Genomic DNA, 21445 nt, shown 5'->3' with positions numbered 1-21445 from the left:
TTGCATCAAGTATGTGGAAGAGATTTTTTTCTTGTCTCACTGAATACCAGTTGTATGCTTCACATACTTACACACTAGCCTGAGTATTTGTTGACACTGAACTAGCCCTATAATTGTCTGCGCTTGCTCTGCTGTCTAGGTTTAAGTATTTTTTTTAAACATTGGAGATGTACTGAAGGTGTTTGGGCTAAGGGGCAGCACTAGTTGGTCAGCTTGTTGCTGAGCTGCCTGAGGAAGTGAGTAATATGGTAATATTGTGTGTGCCTTCCTGCCTTCACTTCGCTGTCTTTATCTGGAGTTACAGGTCTGGCAGAGCTTAGTAGGTTGGTTTCCAAGTTGTTGGTGCGTGAGGTGTGCAAGTGAGACGTGTTAGGAACTGGAATGCAGGGGTGTGCAACAAGGAGCCCCGGCAAGGGACGTGCGCCTGACAGCGTTGGTGTGGTTCGACCAGCCTTCTGCTGGGGCTAGCATGAGAAAGTTAAATCATAAACGAAGGGACGCTCACAGGGTGGCCGTGGGGCAAAAGCCTCGTTTCTCCACGCGTGTCGTGGAATTTGGGTTGAGCCGCGTGACACCCAAGCCCGCGCTGCCGCCAGCCCCTCCGCACCCTGCCGCCCGGGGCCGTTTAACGCCGCCGCTTCAGCGGATTCACCGCGCCGCCCTGCGCAGCGACTGAGGGAAAACTCCCGTTCCCCTTGGAAAAGCGCTCCCTCCGCACGGTGGTTAGGGAGGGTCGGGCCGGGCCGGGCGGCGGCCGCTGTAGAGAGCCCGCCTGAGGCGAATTGCTCCGGGCGCCCCTCAGGGAAGGGGGTGAAGCGCCTCCCGTCTCCAAAGCGGGAACGCCGAGCGCGGCTTCAGCGGAGCGCTGCCGGGCGGCCGGCAACCACACAAAGCACCGCTCTCCCCTCCCTTTGTCTGCGTGGCTTTGTCTCCTCCGTCCCCCCCGCCGCGGGCCGGGACTCCCCGCCTCCGCCCGCGGCGGTCCCCTTTGTGCCACCTGCGCGCCGTGGGAACGGCCGCTCGCCCAATCCCTGGCCGGCCCGGCGGGCCGCTCCGTCAGCGCCGTTTTTCGCGTGGCGCCCGTACAGGTGCAAGGACGGCGCGAAAGGCGCCGGGGAGCCCGGGCGCGCCCCGCCGTCCCCCCCCGCGGGGATCGTCCCGCCGCGGCCGCCGCCTCCCCTCCTCTCGGCAGCGCGCAGCGTGCGCGTGCGCCAGCGCCGCGCGCCCCTGCTGGCTGATACTCCACCCGGGAGGGAGGGAGAGGGCGGCGCGCGCCGCTCCGCATGGAACGCAGAACGCGTCGGGGGGGGGGGTGGAGGGGAGGGCAGGAGACCGCGCGCGCGAGGGCGGGGCTGGACAGGCGGGCGCGCGCGGAGGGCAGCCCGGAGGGCGGGGCGAGGCGATAACCCTTGCGGAGCTGCCTGGGAGACCCCGGGTTTGGGGCTGCGCCAGCGCGCGCGGCGCCTCCTCCTCTCTTCCCCCCCGCCTCTCTTTCCCCCCCCCGCCCCCCCCCCTCCCGAGCCGAGTGGAAGGGGCTGGGGTTGGTGCCAGCAGCGGCGTGAGCGCTCGAGCGGCCGCCATTTTACGCCAGCTCCAGCACACTGTCCGGACACACCGAGGGAGCGGAGAAGGGGGGCAGCTCCTCAGCACGCCGAGCCGCTAGCCGCGCCCCGAGCCCCTTCGCACGGCGTTTCACCCCCGCAGCGACAGGTCAGGCGCTGGGCGCCGCCGGGCAGGCCGGCGGGTTCGGGCTCGCCGCGGTTCGGAGCGGCGGCAGCCGCCTGCGGAGCGGGGTGGGAGCGGGCCGGGGCCGGGCGGCAGAGGGGGTTGAGGCGGCGGAGGGGAGCTGGCGGGCGGGGCGGGAGGCGCACGCTGGGGCCCTGCAGCGCTGTCGGGTCGGAGCCCGGCTGCCAGGCGCGGCGTGATGGGTGGAGGAGCTGGCTGCCTTCGTGGCCGCTGCTGTCGGGCGGGGGGCGGCCGGGCTGGGCCGGTGCCCGCGCACTAGGCCCGGCAGCTGGCCGGCGCTGGGGAGGCGGCGGCGGCGGCCGGGAGGACCCGGGCCGTCCCCGCGCGTGGCGCGTGGCTCTCGCCTCATTGTCCTGCCGGCTCCGCCGCTCCATTCATTGCCCGTGAGGGGCTGGGCCGGGCCGGGGGTAGTCGTTCCGCAGCGGGGCGAGCCGCGACCTCGATGCCCGGCTTGTGCGTGGGGAGGGGGGTCGCTCGGGTCTCGCGTGCTCCTGGTCACGTCGTGGGGCGGTGGGCGGCGGGCAGCGGCGTTTCCCGACCGAGAGATGGGGCTGGCGGCGGGCCCCTGCATTGTTTCGGGGAGAAGTGTGGCTGGGGTGGGGGGGGGGGGGGAGTGGTGGTGGTGGTGGCGGGGCCGGGAGGCGCTGCGAGCTCCCGGCCGAGTGGTGAAATCGGGCCCGGGGTGTTGCAACCGCTCTCCAGGGGGAATAGGGTGAGAGGTGGGGAATGGCTGGGGCTTGGGGTGGGGGGGAGTCGCTCCTCCTGCGAGAGTGTGGCGGGGAGGGGGGGAAGTCGGTCACTGGAGGAAGTTGTAGGACATCTGAACGCGCAGAGCACGTGTTTCCATCGGGCTCATGGCGGCTGCCGCTGCCGCCGCCACCACCGTGGGTGGGTGCGGACTGGGAAGAGCGCTTTGTTCCTCTCGCTTGCCCGGCCGACACGGGAGCGGAGGCGGGAAGGGATCCCGGCCGCGCCTGGGGCCTGGAGAGGCGGCTTGCTCCGGGAGGCAGCGAGTTTGCAACGGGAGGTGGAGGCAGCAGCGGGTGTCAGTGACGGTTTCGCGGTGGTAGCGGCGGCTGCATGTGGCAGGTTTGCTCTTCCTCCCACCCCCGCCATTGGCTTCTTGCTCCACTTCTAACTTGTTCAGAGCCTCTTAGGGAGTGTGTTAGAGAGACAGAGGGAGGTGAGTCAGTGTCTGGCTGGGTTGTGTAAAACCTGCAGTGAAAGCTACCCCACCCCCGCTAGGCAGTGGTGTTAGGGCTTCCCTTTGTGTTAGTGCTTCTTTTGAGGAATTTTGTGCGTCTTTCAAAGCTGAAAAGTATCAGGGAAGTGGTCTCCGATTTTTTTTTTTAAACAAGAATAGGGAAGTCTGTTGCATGTATTGTCACTTGAATTGTTCTACTTGAAGATATTTTTAGCTTAATTATGATGCTTATTGCATTTGAACAGATATCTGGAAACATGGCTACTGAACATGTTAATGGGAATGGTACTGAAGAGCCCATGGATACTTCTTCTGCAGTTACCCATTCTGAGCATTTCCAGACATTGCTTGATGCTGGTTTACCACAGAAAGTTGCTGAAAAACTAGATGAAATTTACGTTGCAGGTAAGATGTAAAACTTGCAAAACCATACTTACAATATATTATTGGATTCTGCTGTCTTTGGGCTAAAATAGCAACTTTTTGTGGTTTCCAAAAGTATGGGAACTGCAGTCTTACCAAAATCTGTGGATGTTTTCCATTCAGTGCTTTAATTTGTTGTAGTATTTTTCAGAGAAAAGTCTTGGGCCAGGCCACTTGGGCTGAGGGGTGGGAAGGAGGAGAAGTATGCAAGTGACTATAGTAACAGCTGGTATAGGCAACAGATGATTTTTAGGAGGAGTAGATGATGTGGTCTTTGTGTATTTTTTTACAGTAGTTGTAGGTAACTGTAAGTAACCGATGTCTTGGTATTCATCTTCTCATGTAAGTGATACTTTGTGATGTAGTATTTAGTTGGGCTCATGGATGCAAAAGTTATTGTATTGGTTGTCTCAGACATGGTAATCGCTAGCATTTTTTTAAGCCTGATTTTTTTTTTTATTGTGGTGGTCACTTTTAGTGCTGCAGTTTATTTGTCTTTATAGTCTTCTCAAAACGTACTAAGGTACCATTGCTAGGCAAGCTAAGTCAGGTTTTGATAGATCCTTCTGAATTCAGTTTCAGGATATTGAAAATAAACTTGGCCTGTATAACATACGAGTTTCACAGAAGTCAAATACATAAATGTTACTCTGAATCTTAACTTTTTGAGACACTTTTGATTTAAAAAAAAAAACAGGTTAAATACACTTAAGAAATCACTTAGTTGTCTTAAAGGTAAAATATTTAAGTATAGTAACTTACGTTGATCAGTGATTGATTTAGGGGTCACTGAAATGTGTTAAACTGATTAAACAAAGATTGCTGCCCAAATATAATTAGTAATTTTTTTCTTTTCTCTAGGGCTAGTTGCACATAGTGATCTAGATGAAAGAGCTATTGAAGCTTTAAAGGAATTTAATGAAGAAGGTGCATTGGCAGTGCTTCAGCAGTTTAAAGACAGTGATCTCTCACATGTTCAGGTAATGTTAAGCAATTTCAAATACAGTTGTTGAGGGATGATAAACTACTAGTTGACTGGCAAGAGGTTTGCTTAAGTCTCTTCAGTGATCCGTATGTGATATGTGAAATGAGCACTGTGTTAGTTCAAGGTAAAATTAGATTCTGGCTTGTCATGTTTTCACAACTGAAGATTAATATATCCTTTGCAGAACAAAAGTGCCTTTTTATGTGGAGTCATGAAGACATACAGGCAGAGGGAAAAACAGGGGACCAAGGTGGCAGATTCTAGCAAAGGACCAGATGAGGCAAAAATTAAGGTACGTGCCTAAAAGATAAAAGTTATGCTGTCTGTCTGAGATTTTTCAAAGCCGTTGTGACAGGTACCTTGATTCTTTTGGAACCGTGCTTTTCTTGAAAAGGCTATTTTAGATTATTTGTTGTTATGAAAGCTGTCGCTTGTATTTTTATCTTAGACCTCTTCCTCTTCAAGAGGAAAGTTAATATACTGTTAATTACTGGAACTGAATGTATATAAAAGTGAAAAAAAGATTTGATTGTTTTATGTCTAGTGGAGACAGTCATAACTATTTCACAGTGAAAAGTTTTCGGAAACTTGTCAGCATAGATCTTTGAGTTCAGAATGTGTAGCTTCAGCTGCCAGTAGTTGGTTTTTTTTCTTCAGGTTTAAAGCAACTCCACAATAGGTAGGAGATACCACATGTGTCTGAAAAAACAGATTGTAATGGATTTAGGATTTAGCCCACTTCTTATGACATAATCACTGTTTTCATAAACTGTACCCCAAACTGTCTTAGTAGTGGACACATTATTTCTTGGACTGAGTCTTTTGCTAGTAGGACACTCCTATCTCAAGAGTTAGGCATACTATGATTTATTTTAAAATTCTGTGATTAGCAACTTTACCAAAGCTTAAGGAAAGGAGAACCATCTAAGCACGCTTAGTCAATGTCTTAAAAAGCGAGAGAATCTTTCATCTTTAACTTTTCACACGTAAAGTGCAAAATGAACATGTTATATATTACAAATAACTATGTAGCTTGCAGAACTAGAAAATCTTTTTTCTACTGACTTTGAGGCTGGGATGCCATCAATTATAAATTCAAAAAAAATGAGGCAGTTTTTGTCACTACCACTTAAACCAACAATATGAGGACTTTGTTAACTAACTTAAAGTAGCATTGCTTTTACTGCTGATGGCTATAGCATTTAAAATAACTTTGCAATTTTCCAGTTGTGAAATTACTCTTTATTATAATTAGGCTTGTTTAATATACAGTTTCTTTGTGTGTATATTTGCATACTGAATTTCATCTAACATTTTAAATTGGTAGTATATCTGTAACTGTATGCAGTGATTCTAGTGAGGATCAGTTGTGCTGGGATGCTGTATGTGCCCACAAGGAATTTGAGGAGGGGGAGGATAGGAGAAAGGAAGTAGTACTACCCCTTCAGCGGCTGGATACCTGAAGCAGTCTGTACTGTGTTCCAGGGGTGTAAGCACTTAAACATGTGTTCTTTAACTTCACACTTATGAGTAATCTCATTAAGTGAAGGGAACTCCTGTGCATAAATGTTTGCAGGATCAGACATGCCAAAACAAGAAGTGGCTCAGACTTAAGATCTTTCTAATTAAAGGGAAGCTTACTATTCTATTACTTGATCTTTTTTTTTTTATTGGTATGAAAATGAAGGAATTGGGAAAACTCTATGTAAATCTCTGATTTTCTAGCAGTGTTTCTTTACCTGATAGTTCTGATAATTGTTTTGCAAGTTTCTTGTTGAAGTACTAGCAGTAGGCTTATTTGCCTGTGGGAATTTCAAAGCAGCACAGTTTAATAGGAATTATAAGCAAGTCTGTGAATGAAGTGCATCTAAACTAGCTCAATTTATGTATGATTTTAAAATTTTAAGTTTCTTACTTGAAGGCACTCTTGGAGAGAACTGGCTACACTCTTGATGTGACTACTGGACAGAGAAAGTATGGTGGACCTCCTCCAGAGTCTGTGTATTCGGGACAACAACCTTCTGTTGGTACAGAGGTAAGAAGAAGGAGATGTTTATATACATGTGTTCTTATTAATTGGAAGTATTTTTTTATAACAATACTCTCTATGTCTGTTGTAGATATTTGTGGGCAAGATTCCAAGAGACTTGTTTGAAGATGAACTCGTTCCGTTATTTGAGAAAGCTGGCCCTATATGGGATCTCCGCTTAATGATGGATCCACTAACTGGTCTAAATAGAGGATATGCTTTTGTCACTTTTTGTACTAAAGAAGCAGCTCAGGAAGCTGTTAAGCTGGTAAGTTGTATTACTTGGATTTTTTTTTTTTTTTAAGAACACTCTCTGGCTTATAAGCAGCTGTCCTGATCATAATCTGATCACAATGCTTAGATGCTTAAGACGAAACTGTCATTGTTTGATAACTTCATAAATGTCCACTAGGTGTTGTTAAATATTTCCACATTATGTATAAATTTTTAGTGACTGTGTTAGGGACGGACAGGAGGGGGGTGGAGGAAGCTGATGGACTGCTGTTTTCGTCCAGTTAGATAAGCCTTTATTTATTAACAAAACTTATATTAGCAATAGTGACTTCTGAGCTGTCTGCATCTGGATGAGTGTTGGAGAGAAGTGGTGTTTGGATTGCTGTGGTACAAGGGAAGCGTTGGTCGGGTTGTCTGATTTCTGGTTTGCTTGTGCACCAGCAGAGGGCCCCGTGCTGGAAGAATGTGTCTGAAGTCACAGAATTTCATAAGATACTTCAGATAGGAAATAATCACTTTTGAGTGTTAAGGTCTGTTCTGTTTGCTGCAACTGACTGGAAAATGTCATAAATCCTACCAGGTTAAAAAACATTTCCTCTGTTTTATGCAGAGGTGTGAAATAGTTTGATACGAGGAATAGGCTACTCTTAATAAGCTTTCCAGGTTTTATGCATGAAGTATCCATCACTAAAAAAGAGGGAGGAGAGAAACACCACCCTGGTCCTATCAATGCTGCTTTGTTTTCCTAGTTATGTTGAATTTGAATTTTTTGAGCTAGTTACTACTACATTGATACGGCCAAGATCAGTATGCAGGTATGACCCCTCAAGAGTGCTAACTGTACTCATATAGTGAAGTTAAAATCTCTATCTTGTAATAAGGCACATCTTAAACCATTAAGGTACTCTGTTGACATATTAAGAATGTAAGTCAGTTGGTGAAGACAAATCAAGCAGAAGATGGGAATGTGTTTTGAATGAGTATAGAAATACCTACAAAAGTGGAAGTACAAAAATATCTGATATATGCTGTTTAGCTTTTTAAGAATACTTGGTGTTCCTCTGCACAATCCAAGTATACTGAGGATAACTGCGTATATCTCTTTGCACTGTCATTGTCAACCTAGCTGTTTCTATTATATGTGAACTCGTAAGAGCTACACACATAATTTGGCAAAACAGTGAATCAAATCAAGTATGTTCTCAGAGGCACCTAGTAAACAAACAAAAAGGAATTTTTCTTCACTTAGCTGTTTTTTTGCTTAAAGGCAGCACACTCTGAAAAGTCATTCAAGTTGTATTTCCATGAAAGTAACATCAGATCCTAGCCTCAGTCTTCCACTAAACGATACAAGGGCAGGAGGTACTTGGTGTCTCTTTATATTTGATCTTTGATATGCAGGAAAAAAAAGCATTGTGTTCTGGTTTTCAGTTAAATAGCTACGGAGTTATGAGTAATAGTTGAAAAGTGTTGAGATTGATGGGGCAGTTTTTCAGGCTTCATGCTAACCTCTTTGAGGGCAGGGTTAGTTTTAAATTGGATTCTGTGGCGTTTGTCAGCTTTTGAATGACTTCAGCCATAGTTGGCTGGCTAGTGTGGCATATATGTTTCCCAAGTTGTATAGGAGTGATTTGCAGGGGTACTAGCAAAATATGACTAGAGCTTAGTTGAAATCTTGCGTCTATCACTTGTATTAGTTGCGCATGGATGGGAGGGGCTGCTCAAAGACCTCTTAGAAATGTTGTACCCTTGGTCCTAGCCATTTAAATATTGTAGTATTTTAACAAGTGGTGGTCTTTTTGATACTACCTATAATCTTCTGATGCGTATACAACTTATTCCCAGCTTTCTGCACGCCCTGGGATAGGGGTTCTTTTGTTACTTCCCATCTTCTTCCTAGAGGCGTTTTTTTTTCCCCCCTCTATTTAGGATTCTGAAGTATAGCAAAAATGAGAATAAAAACGTCTGCCTGTAGGCTTCTGAGTAGTAAGTGATGGCTGTGAGGCTTTGTCAATACCCAAACTGCAGTAGAGAATAAACTGGCCTGTCTTCAGGCTCCTGCAGTTGGTGTAACGTATTTTGCATACAATTCATACTTGTGTGGCTGTTGTATTGTCCGCAGTCTTTATAACGACTTAATGTAAAACTGAACTAAAATATTTGGATAAACTTAATGCTGGCTTACCCTGTTCATTAACCAGAAGAAATCTTGCAATGTAAAAGGTTGAAGCCTTGATTTTTGTTATGCATATGCATTTTTAAGCCACTTAAAAAAGGGGAGAATTCTCTAAATTGTCTTTGAAACACCTTTGGGGCTGGTCTTGAGACAAAAATGAAATGATGCTGTGACCTGATACTGAGAAGACTTGCAGATATGAACAGTAGTTAATTTTATGTCCAGTACTTAATCCAGTGTGGTTAACGCTTGCTGGTTAAGTAGAAATGGCATCTCAAATATTGTGCACACAAGCACTGACTGTCAGAAGCCTGATTTTTTTTTTTTCTTTTTTAACCCCAGGTATTTTTTTCCCCATTAGTATGTTTACCTTCTGTTGTAACTCCAGTTGTGGTCTTCTGCACATATGTTCAATTCTTCCTCCTGTTTCATATGAAGTTGTTAGATTTCAGTTTTTCAAAAGATTTCTGAGTGATTAAGTTTACTGTAGACATGTACAGGGTAAATATTTGTGAAGTGAAGCTTGTAGGAAAACATACTGAAAACTATAGTGGCATACAGTGTGTTTTTGACTAGAGCAAGTGTAAGCTTGATCAAAGTGCAGGTACAGGTGAATTATGCAAATATGCCCCTTAAGCAGTTTACCAGCTGTGCATGGCAGTACAACTTGCCATTTGCTGCTGGAAATAAGCTAAAATTGCTGGTGGTTTTAAGTGGATAAAATGACAGACCTTATACATACTTTGACCTGTTTAGGCATAGATTCTTATAGAATTTAGCAAAAAAAAATTATTATAGTATCTAGACGGTACTAATATCTTTGTCACTGACTTCGGGCATTAATTCAGTGGTGACAGGAGGGGGAAGCAGTGTGCTGACATTGATGATTTGGTAGCCTGTTTTGACACTTTACCCAGGTCATGATTTGGGCCTGTTCATGTCTAAGTTTACAGATGGCGTGTAAACTATTTACCTAAAACCCACCAACTTTATGTTCTAGAGCACCTAATTCAAGACTCTTTTGTCTGTGTTAAAAGAAACATACCATGAAAAGTGGTAGTTAATGTACTGTAATATGAAAAAACTCCTAGAAACTACTGTCAATGTGGAATCGCAATACGGTAGAATATTTTTTAAGCTATGAAATATTATTTCGTTGTCATGAGTTGTATGAGAGGTGGTTCTTGGATTAAATGTGTAGCCAAATTTTGGTCTTAGACTTTAAAAGGAACAGTCTGATTATCTATAGAATAGAATATTTCAGTTGGAAGGGACCTATAGCGATCATCTTGTCTAACTGCTTGAACACTTCAGAGCTGACTGAAAGTTAAAGCATGTTGTTAAGGGCATTGTCCTGATGCCTCTTAAACACTGACAGGTTTGGGGCATTGACCGCCTCTCTAGGAAGGCTGTTCCAGTGTTTGACCATCCTCTCAGTAAAAAAAAAAAAAAAAAAAAAAAAAAAAAAAAAAAGCTTCCTAATGTAAAGAAATGTTTCCTAGTGTACTATCAACTTTTAAAAAGGTATTTCTTTAAAGGATTTTTTTAAGCTACTGTAATCTGTCTCTTCATTAATGTGTGTAAGTCTGTTTATTCATGATCATAAGTATAATATATATACAGTGTTCTTATGCAGCTGTTTCCTACTTTAAAATGAACTATTCCTCTGCCACATGGGGAACAGATACGGAGATAGAAGTCTTTTACTGTATCCTACTATGTTTTGAGATGTAATTAGTTGGGAAGATACCATTCCAGATCCTTTTCACATGTACAGTTCTCTGTTTAGCTCACTTTTGGTACAGTTGTCTAGCTTAGAAAATTTTCAATTACGTAGTTTTTGTTTGCAAGAGATAAATATAAATAAATAAACATCTTCACCCTGATTTTAGTGCACAAAACAAGAAGGGGTGTGGGAGAACTTGCTTATGCAGGGAGGTTTACCACCAAACACAAAATAATTTGTAGAATAAATAGCTAGATTAAATTTTAAAAAGCTGTCCTACTACTTGTCAATAAGATGTTGACCACAAAATACATTTTCCTAGCTAAAGAACTGTCTGTTGCAGGGCTTCCAGTTGGAAAGGGGTTGATGTACCACCAGTTGACCTCCCTGCTGCTTATTTGGATGATGCATGTCTGTGTCTGCATCTCAATGAAAGGCATTTTTTGTCAACAGATGTCTACAGTAATGCTTTTTTTTTTTTCTTAAACTGCTGACTTGTTCAGGGTGTCTTTTAAACAATCTGTTATGGGAGAAGCATTTGAACAGAAGTCTTAGGATTTCAAGTCAGTAGAAGGTTCTTCTTGCTGTTTACTATGTTTACGTGCATTATCTATGTGCTTTGGAAAGTATTTGCCAATTGCTTCTGCACACTTTGTGGAGAAGACCTGATCATGCTTCTCTTTCTTTTGTTAACTGTGGAACTTTAGAAGGGAACCTGACTTGAATTGTAACTCTTGCCTTGGATTATACACAATTCAAGGATTCATAAATGCAATCTATAGAAGAACTTGCCTTTTTTCCTGCACTGTTGTGAAGGGAGAAGCCTTGACCTTGATGACTTGGACATAAGATTTACCTTTCATAGTTCTACATGAAAAAGCCTCTAAAGAAGCATGTATTAAGAAAAAGGCTTGAACAAGGGAAGCATAATTGTTGGCTGAAATTGTTGAGGTATCTTAGAGAACATGAGTATACTTCAGAACAGTTGAATGTACATCATAAGAATGTGTTAAGCTCCAAAGAATTTAGTAATATATTAAATGCTATGTTTGCAAAAGTAAAATATTTGGTATGCTGCTGTTGGAGGAGAGTGAAAATTACCTGTAACTGATGATTGTCCAATTATTTTTCTTTCAGTACAACAACCACGAAATTCGTTCTGGAAAACACATTGGTGTATGCATCTCTGTTGCCAATAATAGGCTTTTTGTTGGCTCTATCCCTAAGAGTAAAACCAAGGAGCAAATTGTTGAAGAATTTAGCAAAGTAACAGGTAAGTCAATAACTATGTTTTGTAGATCTGGAGAGATGTCAAACATGATCAGTGATGAACCCTCTTCATCATCTTTTGGCTTACGATTGAACGATGATGATTCCAAATGAAGACCACTTAGCATTTGTCCTGACTTTTAGGTGTTTTTTCTAAACCATTGTTGTGCTGAGGGCTGAAATATTTGTGATTAGACTTGATGTGTGGTTCCAAGTTTTACCTAGCGAATAAGTGTTTAAAAAAGCCATTCAAAGAAATAGATGGTTTAATTATTTCAATAATGGATGTTTTAAAACTTTTCGAGACTAAACTGAAGCAGGTTAGGGGATGTAACTAGTTCTGTGCTTCAGAATTCTTAGTGATTTGATAAAGATCTCTTTTTGGTAACGGGCTATAAACTCGCAAAGGTGGCTTTCTCTGTTACCGAATGATATACTTGGGATTACTTGGAGCAACACTGAAACTTTTTTAAATGTCTCAAGATCATGCCGCTTTGATCTCTTGTAGTTTAGACATCCATGGAAAAAACATGTTAAGCGATGTGACTTTTAAGGGATTGAGAGATGAACTGACAAAACATGATTTTTCGCTACCCTTATCTCTTCTCCATTCAGTTAGAGGAAAGATATTCTTCCATAGCTACTAAGCTTTCTTCACTTAGTAAAATGGAACCTAAGTCAGGATAGTCTAATGTCTCTTTGAAAATGTTGGTCTTGAAGGTAGGGAAATTTTAATATGTACGTGGTCTCAAAAGTCTAGTGTGTTCATACTTTTTTGGAACCACTTGTCAGATGCACACTTACCAGAAGTATAATCCCTACTTTCTAATACAAATTCATGTATTGAAGCCATAACCAATAAATACTTTGCTTAATTTCAGAGGGTCTTACAGATGTCATATTGTATCATCAGCCTGATGACAAGAAAAAGAACCGAGGTTTCTGTTTCCTTGAATATGAAGATCACAAAACTGCTGCTCAGGCCAGGCGTAGGTTAATGAGCGGCAAAGTGAAAGTCTGGGGAAATGTTGTTACGGTTGAATGGGCTGACCCTATAGAAGACCCAGATCCTGAAGTCATGGCAAAGGTAATAAAGCTATAAGGGAACCATAATATATTTAAAGTGCCTTGTTCCAGAGTAAGTACTTCCTCATATTAGCCTAAGTGTAAATAGCATCTTTTGGCCTTCCTGACACGAATGTTGTAGGTGAGATAATAAAAGTATGAACACACACTAGAATAGAGGAGAACTTAAAAACTCTATTGGCTGATGTTATTTTGTGCTCCCAAGGCTGAATGTTGAATGTAATTCTTGCCGTAATGACGTAGACTGATGTACTTAATTTCTAGTCTGGAAGTGATGGTGACTCCAAAAATTAAAATGATTTTGTAGCTTAATATTTGGAGGGACAAAAATCTAGATATGATCACAGAACAAGCCGTAATTCTTTTTAACCCTGAAACTGTACGTTTATCGCTTCAGAATTGGAACATGTCAGAAAAACATTTTCAAAGTTGCCTTTAGCAGGTACTTCTGAAACCTTAGGCAATTACTTTGTGTTTGCAGCTCTGTATCTTTATTTTTAATTTGGGTGGATTAATTCCTTCAAATATTAAGACTAGTAATATTTTGGATTTTGAATACTTCAGTGAAACTGAAGTCTGAACTGTTAGCATTTTGAAGAACATTGCAGCAGCTGTTTTATATATGTGTGATATTTTGCCAGAAACAAATTACCTGATTATTTTTTTCTGTCAGATAATACCCATCCCTGTTTGGTTTTTTTCAGTTATGTTGTGTAGCTGAGTTGTTTAATGGAAACTCCTAGCTAGCCCATATCCTCATCTCTTTCTCTTTGCTTGCTTTTCGTCTGTGCTTTTACTCTCATCTGAGACATGTCACTTGCTGGAGTCCTACTTTCATGGACCTAGTAAGATAGCTTGGCTGGGATCTCCTCTTTGGTGAGCCATAAGGGAAAAGGGTTGGGGTGGAGGCTCATTTTAGGGAAAAAGCTGCTTTTGTAATACAGGTATTACAGAAGCTTTGGGACAACCCTGTCTGCAAACTTTATTTTTCTCGCCCAGCATAATAGACTATCAGCAACAGGGATGAGTCTTGCAGGTAAAATTTGTCGAAGACGGCACTTCCTAAATATGGCAGCCTATCTATCTGTTCAGTTCCTTGGCTCAAAAAGAGATGAGATCTAATCCAGCAAACTGTTAAAATAAATTAACAGGAACTTCTGCTGACATGACTGAATAGATGAGCAGGATGTGATAGGGAGCATAACTAGATGTCTTTCCTAAGTAAGTTTACAGATGTGGGAAGTGAAAGGCTAGAGAAGGTAAAGCTTGATAGTGATTTGCCACCTTTAATACACAGTTTTTGGAATGTGTTAATGCCTTGTATTGTTTTGTATTTGAAATGTGACATGAAAAGGGAAGAAACACAAATACAGAAAATGGGCAGAAAATCAACTTGTATACATCTAGTGCCATATGCCAAAGATAAGGCATAGAGCCTGGGTTGAAGGTGCATGGCAAAGTGAGACTGTGAAGGAGAATGCTGAAAAAGTAGAGAACATCTAGCTTGTGTCTGAAGGCAGAAGTTGAGACAAGTATTGGTGTCTGACATTTCTTGCTGGACGTGTCCCTTACTTTATTCTTGCAACAAGGAAAGTCTCTACTCCAGTCTTTCTTTCCCACTTACTGTGTGTTTGGAGAAACTCTGACCACATCGGGCACTTTTGGAAGTGTTAGGTTTACTCTCTGTTGTTTATTGCTGTCTTTCTCCTAAGAGAGCAGCTGAGCTGCTGCTGCAGTCAGTAATCTCCCAGATGTGAGCTGCAGATTGGCTATCATTGCTTCTGAATACTACCAATCGGGAGCAAAGGGAGAGCTATTGATCCTTGTCGACTTACACATTCCTGTGGTAGAAGGCTCTGGAGGAAACGCCGTGAGTAGGAGGAGTAGATTGCTTTTATCAGAATAATCATCTAATCTGGCGATTTTCTTGTCAGGACTGCTAGAAAAGCAAGTCCATAAGAACAAACTATGGAGAAGACAAATTCACCTTTGTAGCCTGAAGGTGAACAGCATTGTTCTAAATACCTTGTAGAAGCAGCATGTCATTTCATCAGTATATGGACACCTACTAATTTAAATTTCTGAAATGTTTACTTGAGCCTTTTTTCCTTTCTCCTCCAGACTTTTGCTTAAATGTAATGGAGAGTACTGTATAGATGCATACTTAAAATTTAAATGGGCTGTTAGCTTAAATATGAAGTACCTTGATCATTATGAGGTAGAAAGCTAGATTCTGAAGCCAGACATATGTGCTACCGGAGATTAGTGCTTGTACTGACAGATCAGCATATAGTTGGGAATGTAATTGATGTCTGATCCACAGTGAACTTTTTTCCAACTTCCAGTAGCTGTGTTGATATCTTAATTTCTCTTAAGTATTATTTTGATGCCTCTTATACCTGTAGTACAGGTAAATTTCTTAATGTTTTACTTGATTTCTGTAGCATAGCTGAGGCTACAGAGGATGTTCTGGAGTGGCAGGTTAAGCAGCTAAATGAAGTCTTATGCTTGTGGATGCCTGGTAGATTGCAGGCTAGGAGACAGGGCCAGTAACCCTTGGAGAATGTGGTGATGAAGTCTGAAGTGTTAGTGCTGTAGGTAAGAGGAGGAAAAGGAGCAGATCCCAGAAGCTTTGGGGGTAGTCTAATCTTAAGCCATTTGAAAAGTGGGTTTTGTCTTTCAGACAAAATGCTGCTACTGGGTATATTGTGTGTTAGTTGTGTATTTATGGATCCTTGGTTGTGTTGTCTGTGAGCCTTAATGAAGAGGACTTCTTTTTTTTTTTTTTCCCTCTTAAGATAGCTTAAATGAAGTTTATCTTCTCTCAACCTATGCTTTAACCTGCCTCCTAGCTTTGACATCTTTAACTGGTTTAGCTATGCTTTTAAAATGTAACATGACCAAAGGTGTTTATATTTTAACTGTTAGAGATTAATGGATTTGTCTAGACTGTAGAAATTAAATCAGTTGCTTTTTTTTTATTCTTCAAAAAGCATTGTGTTACTGCAGCTTGTAACAAAAGTCTGACGATTTTTGAGGTTTTTAATCATGTCTGACACTACGTCCGTCATCGTGGGTTTATTAGTGAAGGCTACTTAGGATTCCTCATGAGATTCTAGTTTTCATCCTTTCCTAAAGTACAGGAATAAGGAACATTTGTTAGAAGGTTATCAGTTTTTAAAACTATTGATTACACTACAAAACTTCCTGTAATTAATTTTCATGAATTAAAGTTAAGGTAGCAATTAGGACAGTTTACTAAAAATTATTACAACATATGGGTTACAAAAAATAAAGGTGGCTCTTGCCATCAAGGCATGTAGGAGAAGCTTAACACAGGATAAAGGAAGCAGCTTTCCTTGTGGAGCTAGCTGTGACTTCTGTAGTATTCCTGAGAATCAGCAAGAGTAAGTATTGCCAAAGACTAGAGTTGATATACTGGGTCAGATTTATGATCTGTAGTATCCCTTCTTCCAAACTCTGCATCCCATTCTAGTTTGGCTAGTGAGTGAGACAAAGATTTATGGAAGTCTGTTTGGTTTATTTGTAACTTAATTACATGGTAATTCTTACCAAAAGGATGTCTGGGTTTATTGAGTTCCTGTATGTGGTGGGAGTAGAGATTATAGCTCTGCGTCAAAAATTGAAGCATGCTTTCTTTGGTTCCTTCACACCCTGTTTTATTTGTGTTGACCTTCAGGATTAGGAGCAGGAAGTCAGTGCTGCCATGTACAATGTTCTCTTTTTGTCACCAGCTAGTTTGAAACCACTAGTAGTGGAGGGGATGTGAACAGAGCTTGCAGGTCTTTGCAGCTGGTGTGCAGCTGCATTGTAGGCAGGTAAGATTGCAAGCCTCTTTTGGCAGTAGGAGGTGAACTGTCAGGTGGCAGCATATGGAAGACACCCTCCCAACAAATCAGAGAGGCTTGTAAATTTTGAGAATTCATGGATGACATCATTCAAATATGCCTTTGTACAGTCATTTAGTGCAACCTCAGCGTGAATGCAGTCTTGACTTTGAATTCAGAGTGGTCACTAACATACGTGATTCCTGGTGTCCAGTGTACGTTGTCTGCTATATTGAATAAGAGTATAGTTTAAGCCTTTGTCAAACTGCTCTTTATTTTCTTTTATTGTAAGCAGTTGGTGGCTGATGAAACTTTATATTGATGATTTAGTCACTATCAGGCAGTTAATTGGGCATATCTCAATAAGTTGAAAGATAACTCAGCTCTCTCAGCATAGCAATCTTTGTGTAGCTTAAGAGCCCTATTGCATGCTGTAGAGAGCTGGGGGAGGGAATAGACTTTCAGAGTTATTTGGAATTGGCTGTTCCTCAAGGGAAGGACACAGTTTGACTTGTGAGAAAGTCCAAGGGTGACTTGTCAGTGTCAGCCTTAGTATCGCCTTCTGCCTGCGTTCTCTCTTCTAGCTGTGGATTCAGGTCACTGAGTGCCTCTCAGGCAAGCACAGTCCTGATGCTAGGTATTTGGTATAGCTATAGTATGGGAGCCACAAGTTAAGCAGCTTGAGAGCTGCAGGCCTGTCACCCCTGACCTAGATATTATAGCGATGACTGTTCTGCAAATACCTGAGCAAAAACCTGTCTAAACAATGAAATGTTTTGATAAGTTAATTATTTTGTCTGTAACCAATCCTGGTTGCCTTATTTCAAGTTTGAAAGTGTTCCAAGTTGAAAATGACTGCTACTAGGATTCTTTTAAACATTAACACAAATTGGATTGACTTTCAGGATACTAACGCTTATGTAATCATATCTGAAAACAGATTTAATATTGCTGTCAGGGAATTTTGGAGCTAACTCATGCTGTATGTATATATAAATATACATATTCATGTATATAAAATGCTGTACATAAAATGTAATGATGTTTTTAGTACTGCCAATAGTAATGACTTGCAAAACTTCATTTTGTGTTTTGGAATTAAATCATACTTCTAAGTCTTTTTTGTTTTCTTTTTTTTTGTCTTTTTCTTTTTTTTCTTTTTTTTTCTTCCAGGTAAAAGTTTTGTTTGTACGCAATCTTGCCAATACTGTAACAGAGGAGATACTAGAAAAGGCCTTCAGTCAATTTGGAAAGCTAGAGCGAGTGAAGAAGCTGAAAGACTATGCTTTCATTCACTTTGATGAACGGGATGGTGCTGTAAAGGTAAGTGAAGAGGACTGTAACTATGTAAGTAGTGACTAAGCATAACATTTAGAAGCTTCTTTTAACTTGAGAAAAAGCTCTGTCTGGAGAAATGGTAACACATTGTCACTGATAACTTTGTCCTCTCTGGGTGTCTCCTAGGAAGACGCAGTTGCTAGCTTGAAAAGTGGATCTTAGATGCACCTATCCTAAGTAATTCTGCTGATGAGTATCTAAGGTTGTCTTTGAAACTGAAATGCCAGAAGTTGAATGACTCTTCTCACCAAATTATTGGTAGAATCTTGTCCTGGTTTCTCTAGGGCAGGTGATAAAAACTTAATCTTCTTGTTTTCCATGAACAGAATGACTTCCTTTTATTGAGTGGAATAAGCACCTTTTTCTTTTTGATGAGAGGTGCTGGACAATTGAGTAATTGTCATTCCTGGATTTTACTAGCCTGGACTTCGTGGTTTTTCTCCTGTCATCTCTCCTTAGGAAGGGAAAGTGTAATTCCTCTCCTGCCTATAGTCTTATGTATTTTTTATGTTCTGTGGGAGGATGCAGGATACAAGGGGATTAAGTTTTTCTAACTCATCCAGATGCCTTAAAGCAGATGCTTAGGAAGATGATGGAAAGAGTGTTTTCATAGGACATGTATCCCATCAAGGCATAGCCATGTAGAATCTCTCAAAGTGGTAGAATATTTAGGATTCCCCTGCTTGAATTTAACTTGTAGCAATTACTGTGACCTGTGAGAATTGTGTGTGTGTGTGTGTTGGTGGGTTTTTGTTAGTTTTTATTTTTTTGGTGGTGGTAGTTTGTTTTGGGATTTTTTTGAGATCAGAATGAGACTATTCTAATTTTTGGCTTATGGTTTAAAAAGAAAGTTACATTTATTATAAGTAAAATAAAGGGATAAAAGCATATACTAATCTCTAGCTTTAAGTAGCGTTTGCATGTGTGCTGACATTAGAAATTTATTCCCTTATTGCAAAATCTGTACTTTCAGAGGACAGTTCCATCACTTCATTAGCTGAAACAGTTTGCAAAGATTGAAGCCTGTTTACAGGTCTGAGTGGAAGATTTCTAAATGATGCATGCAGTCCTGGGTTTGAGAGTGAAGTTAAGAGGAAACGCATAACTCTGGAACCCATGATATGCTGTCTGATTATTTTAAATTATTTTTTTTTAGCTTTATATTGTTATTGTAGCTCTGAATAGCAAATTTTAAAATGCCTGCTCTAAAAGATAGAATGAAATTAATAACATCAGATATGCTTAGAAGTATATTTAAAGTCTGGTTAATTCCTTCAGGCAATGGAAGAAATGAATGGCAAAGATTTAGAGGGAGAAAACATTGAAATTGTTTTTGCTAAGCCACCAGATCAAAAAAGGAAAGAACGGAAAGCTCAGAGACAAGCGGCTAAAAATCAGATGTAAGTGTAAATGCATGCACATATGTTGTATTACTTCTGAAAGACATGTACACTCCTACAGAATTAGAACTTCTGGGTATTTTAGTAGGTATACTACAGTGTATACAGGTTTTCTGGCTTCTCTGAAAATGTTGGATTGATTTGTTTGCATTTTACTTAACATCTAGTAGTGGTGTTGGTGAGAATTCAGATACAGTTTTGCTGTGCTCATTGAGCGTGAGAGCACCAGAGGGAATATTTGAAGGTCATGAAACGTACATACTTCTTCCTTTTTGATCTAAACTTCCATGTACTTCTGCACTGATACGTCATGTGGATGAACTTAGCAACATGTGCTCCTCCCAGTGGACTAAGCAGTACTGATACAGCCTCCCCTGTTCAGTGAAGTACCCACTGAAAGGAGGATCCCGACATTCTTTTTTGCTGCTTCCAAAAGATAGATCTGCTCATGAAGCTTACAAACTCATACTAATAGATGTCTTGCACTAATAAATGCTGAACTTCGTGAGGAAGTATTTCTTGCTAGTATGTTCTGCTTAATGTTCTCATGTGTTTTTCTTCTTGGATATCTTGTGGCTTTCCTAACCATGTTCCCTCCCCCACCTTTTTTCCAAAAATAACTTCTGCTGGTGCTGCTGTGCAGCATCCAAGAAGACGGAATATTGAGGTTACCAGATTAATACAGATCTCCAGATGGTGACCTACTGTCCACATGGAATTGGTTAAGTTTGCCCTGCTTACAGTTCTCATAGCTTTCTTGGCCCTTTTGTTCTTCTTCCTTGGGCATCTGGTGTTACTGCAAAAAGTGGATATCTTCTTTTGCTTGTGCTTTTCTTCTATGCCAAGCAGGGCTTTTCTGTTCTGCTTAAATCTTTTGGTGATAGAATTTTTATTTCTTTCTGTGTATTCTGTATCTTGGCAACACCACCATAAATACCTGTTTAATTAAAATCTAAAATGCTATTGAAAGTTGCACGATTTGCTTCTCAACACAGGCAGTTGTCTGCATGGTTGTGTTGTGTCTGGTTGGAGATATGCTTTCTCTCACTGAATTTGAGCAATACCAAAAAACCTCATACTGCAGTATACAAACAGTTTTGCTAAGTTGGGATTCAAGATCTAATAATGGCCCCTTTCCAGTGATGAAAAGGAAGATATTCTTAAAATGCACTTGATCGGTTATAATGCTGTGTGATTTCCCCCCTACCCCCCAACTGTTCTCTGCAGATTATCTGAGACCCAGATTTACTACTTCTGGATAGCGTGCATGTATTTATAACACTGGAAGTCTTCTGGGATGTGTCACTTCTAATATTAATATGCTGTATGTTATTGCATCCCCTCCCCTTTTATTGTTTAAGACGTGCATGTCTCATTTTGTGGAGGTAGGTAAAGTAGGGCTGCCTCTCTTGTTCTAGTCAGAGGTGTTGTAATGCCACTTGTTCAGTTCCTCTTTCTGGTTCTTTCATTTGGGAATTCTCTGTGTTCCTTTTTTTCTGAACTGTAAAGGCAGTAGGACCGTGGTTAGTTTCATGAAATGCTAGGCATGTTTAGGTTCTGAATATACTGTTCATTAGTGAATTGTAAGGGCTTTTAATTTTTTTTAGGATTCCAAAAGATGAGGGAATAGAAGGATATGTGTGTTGTTAAGTCTGTATCCTAGTTATTTGAGAAGTTTGGAGTGGCATCTTAAGATCTTAGAAGTAATTTGTAGTTTGTACTGTATTTACAGTTGTAAAAAATTCTGTGGGGTTTTTTTTTTTTTGAAACTTCCATATTCAATTTGATTATTCCAATTTGATTTGTACATTAATATAGTTAGTGGTCTTACCTGCTTGTATATAAGTGACTATTTAATCAGTAAGAAGCATTTTACATCATGCCTTGGCTATTTGAAACACCTTGTGGCTCTCAGGAGTAGAATTCTTAATCTGTTTCAGTTACTTTGCTCTTTAACGCATCTGTTTGAGTTCTGTTAGCC

General features: G+C 41.5%; 1 protein-coding gene across 7 annotated transcripts in view; it reads left to right on the top strand.

Moving 5' to 3' along the window:
• The first annotated feature begins 1372 nt into the window (after positions 1 to 1372).
• The window catches only part of SYNCRIP (synaptotagmin binding cytoplasmic RNA interacting protein), a 26472-nt gene continuing 6399 nt past the window's right edge, over positions 1373 to 21445 (top strand). For 2 of the 7 annotated variants that reach the window (XM_054820599.1, XM_054820598.1), the window contains exons 1-10: positions 1577 to 1710; positions 3196 to 3355; positions 4235 to 4353; positions 4543 to 4650; positions 6280 to 6393; positions 6479 to 6655; positions 11661 to 11796; positions 12674 to 12879; positions 17900 to 18049; positions 19343 to 19464. In XM_054820599.1, the coding sequence (XP_054676574.1) occupies positions 3208 to 3355; positions 4235 to 4353; positions 4543 to 4650; positions 6280 to 6393; positions 6479 to 6655; positions 11661 to 11796; positions 12674 to 12879; positions 17900 to 18049; positions 19343 to 19464 (1280 nt within the window). In that variant the 5' untranslated portion in view covers positions 1577 to 1710; positions 3196 to 3207. Of the gene's footprint in view, positions 1711 to 3195; positions 3356 to 4234; positions 4354 to 4542; positions 4651 to 6279; positions 6394 to 6478; positions 6656 to 11660; positions 11797 to 12673; positions 12880 to 17899; positions 18050 to 19342; positions 19465 to 21445 lie in introns of all 7 variants that reach the window. The other 5 variants (XM_054820600.1, XM_054820597.1, XM_054820601.1 and 2 more) reach the window with 5 other exon arrangements.

This window comes from Grus americana, chromosome 3 (assembly GCF_028858705.1).
Source record: "Grus americana isolate bGruAme1 chromosome 3, bGruAme1.mat, whole genome shotgun sequence".
Taxonomy (NCBI): Eukaryota; Metazoa; Chordata; class Aves; order Gruiformes; family Gruidae; genus Grus; species Grus americana.
This window is presented reverse-complemented; position numbering and strand designations above follow the sequence as displayed.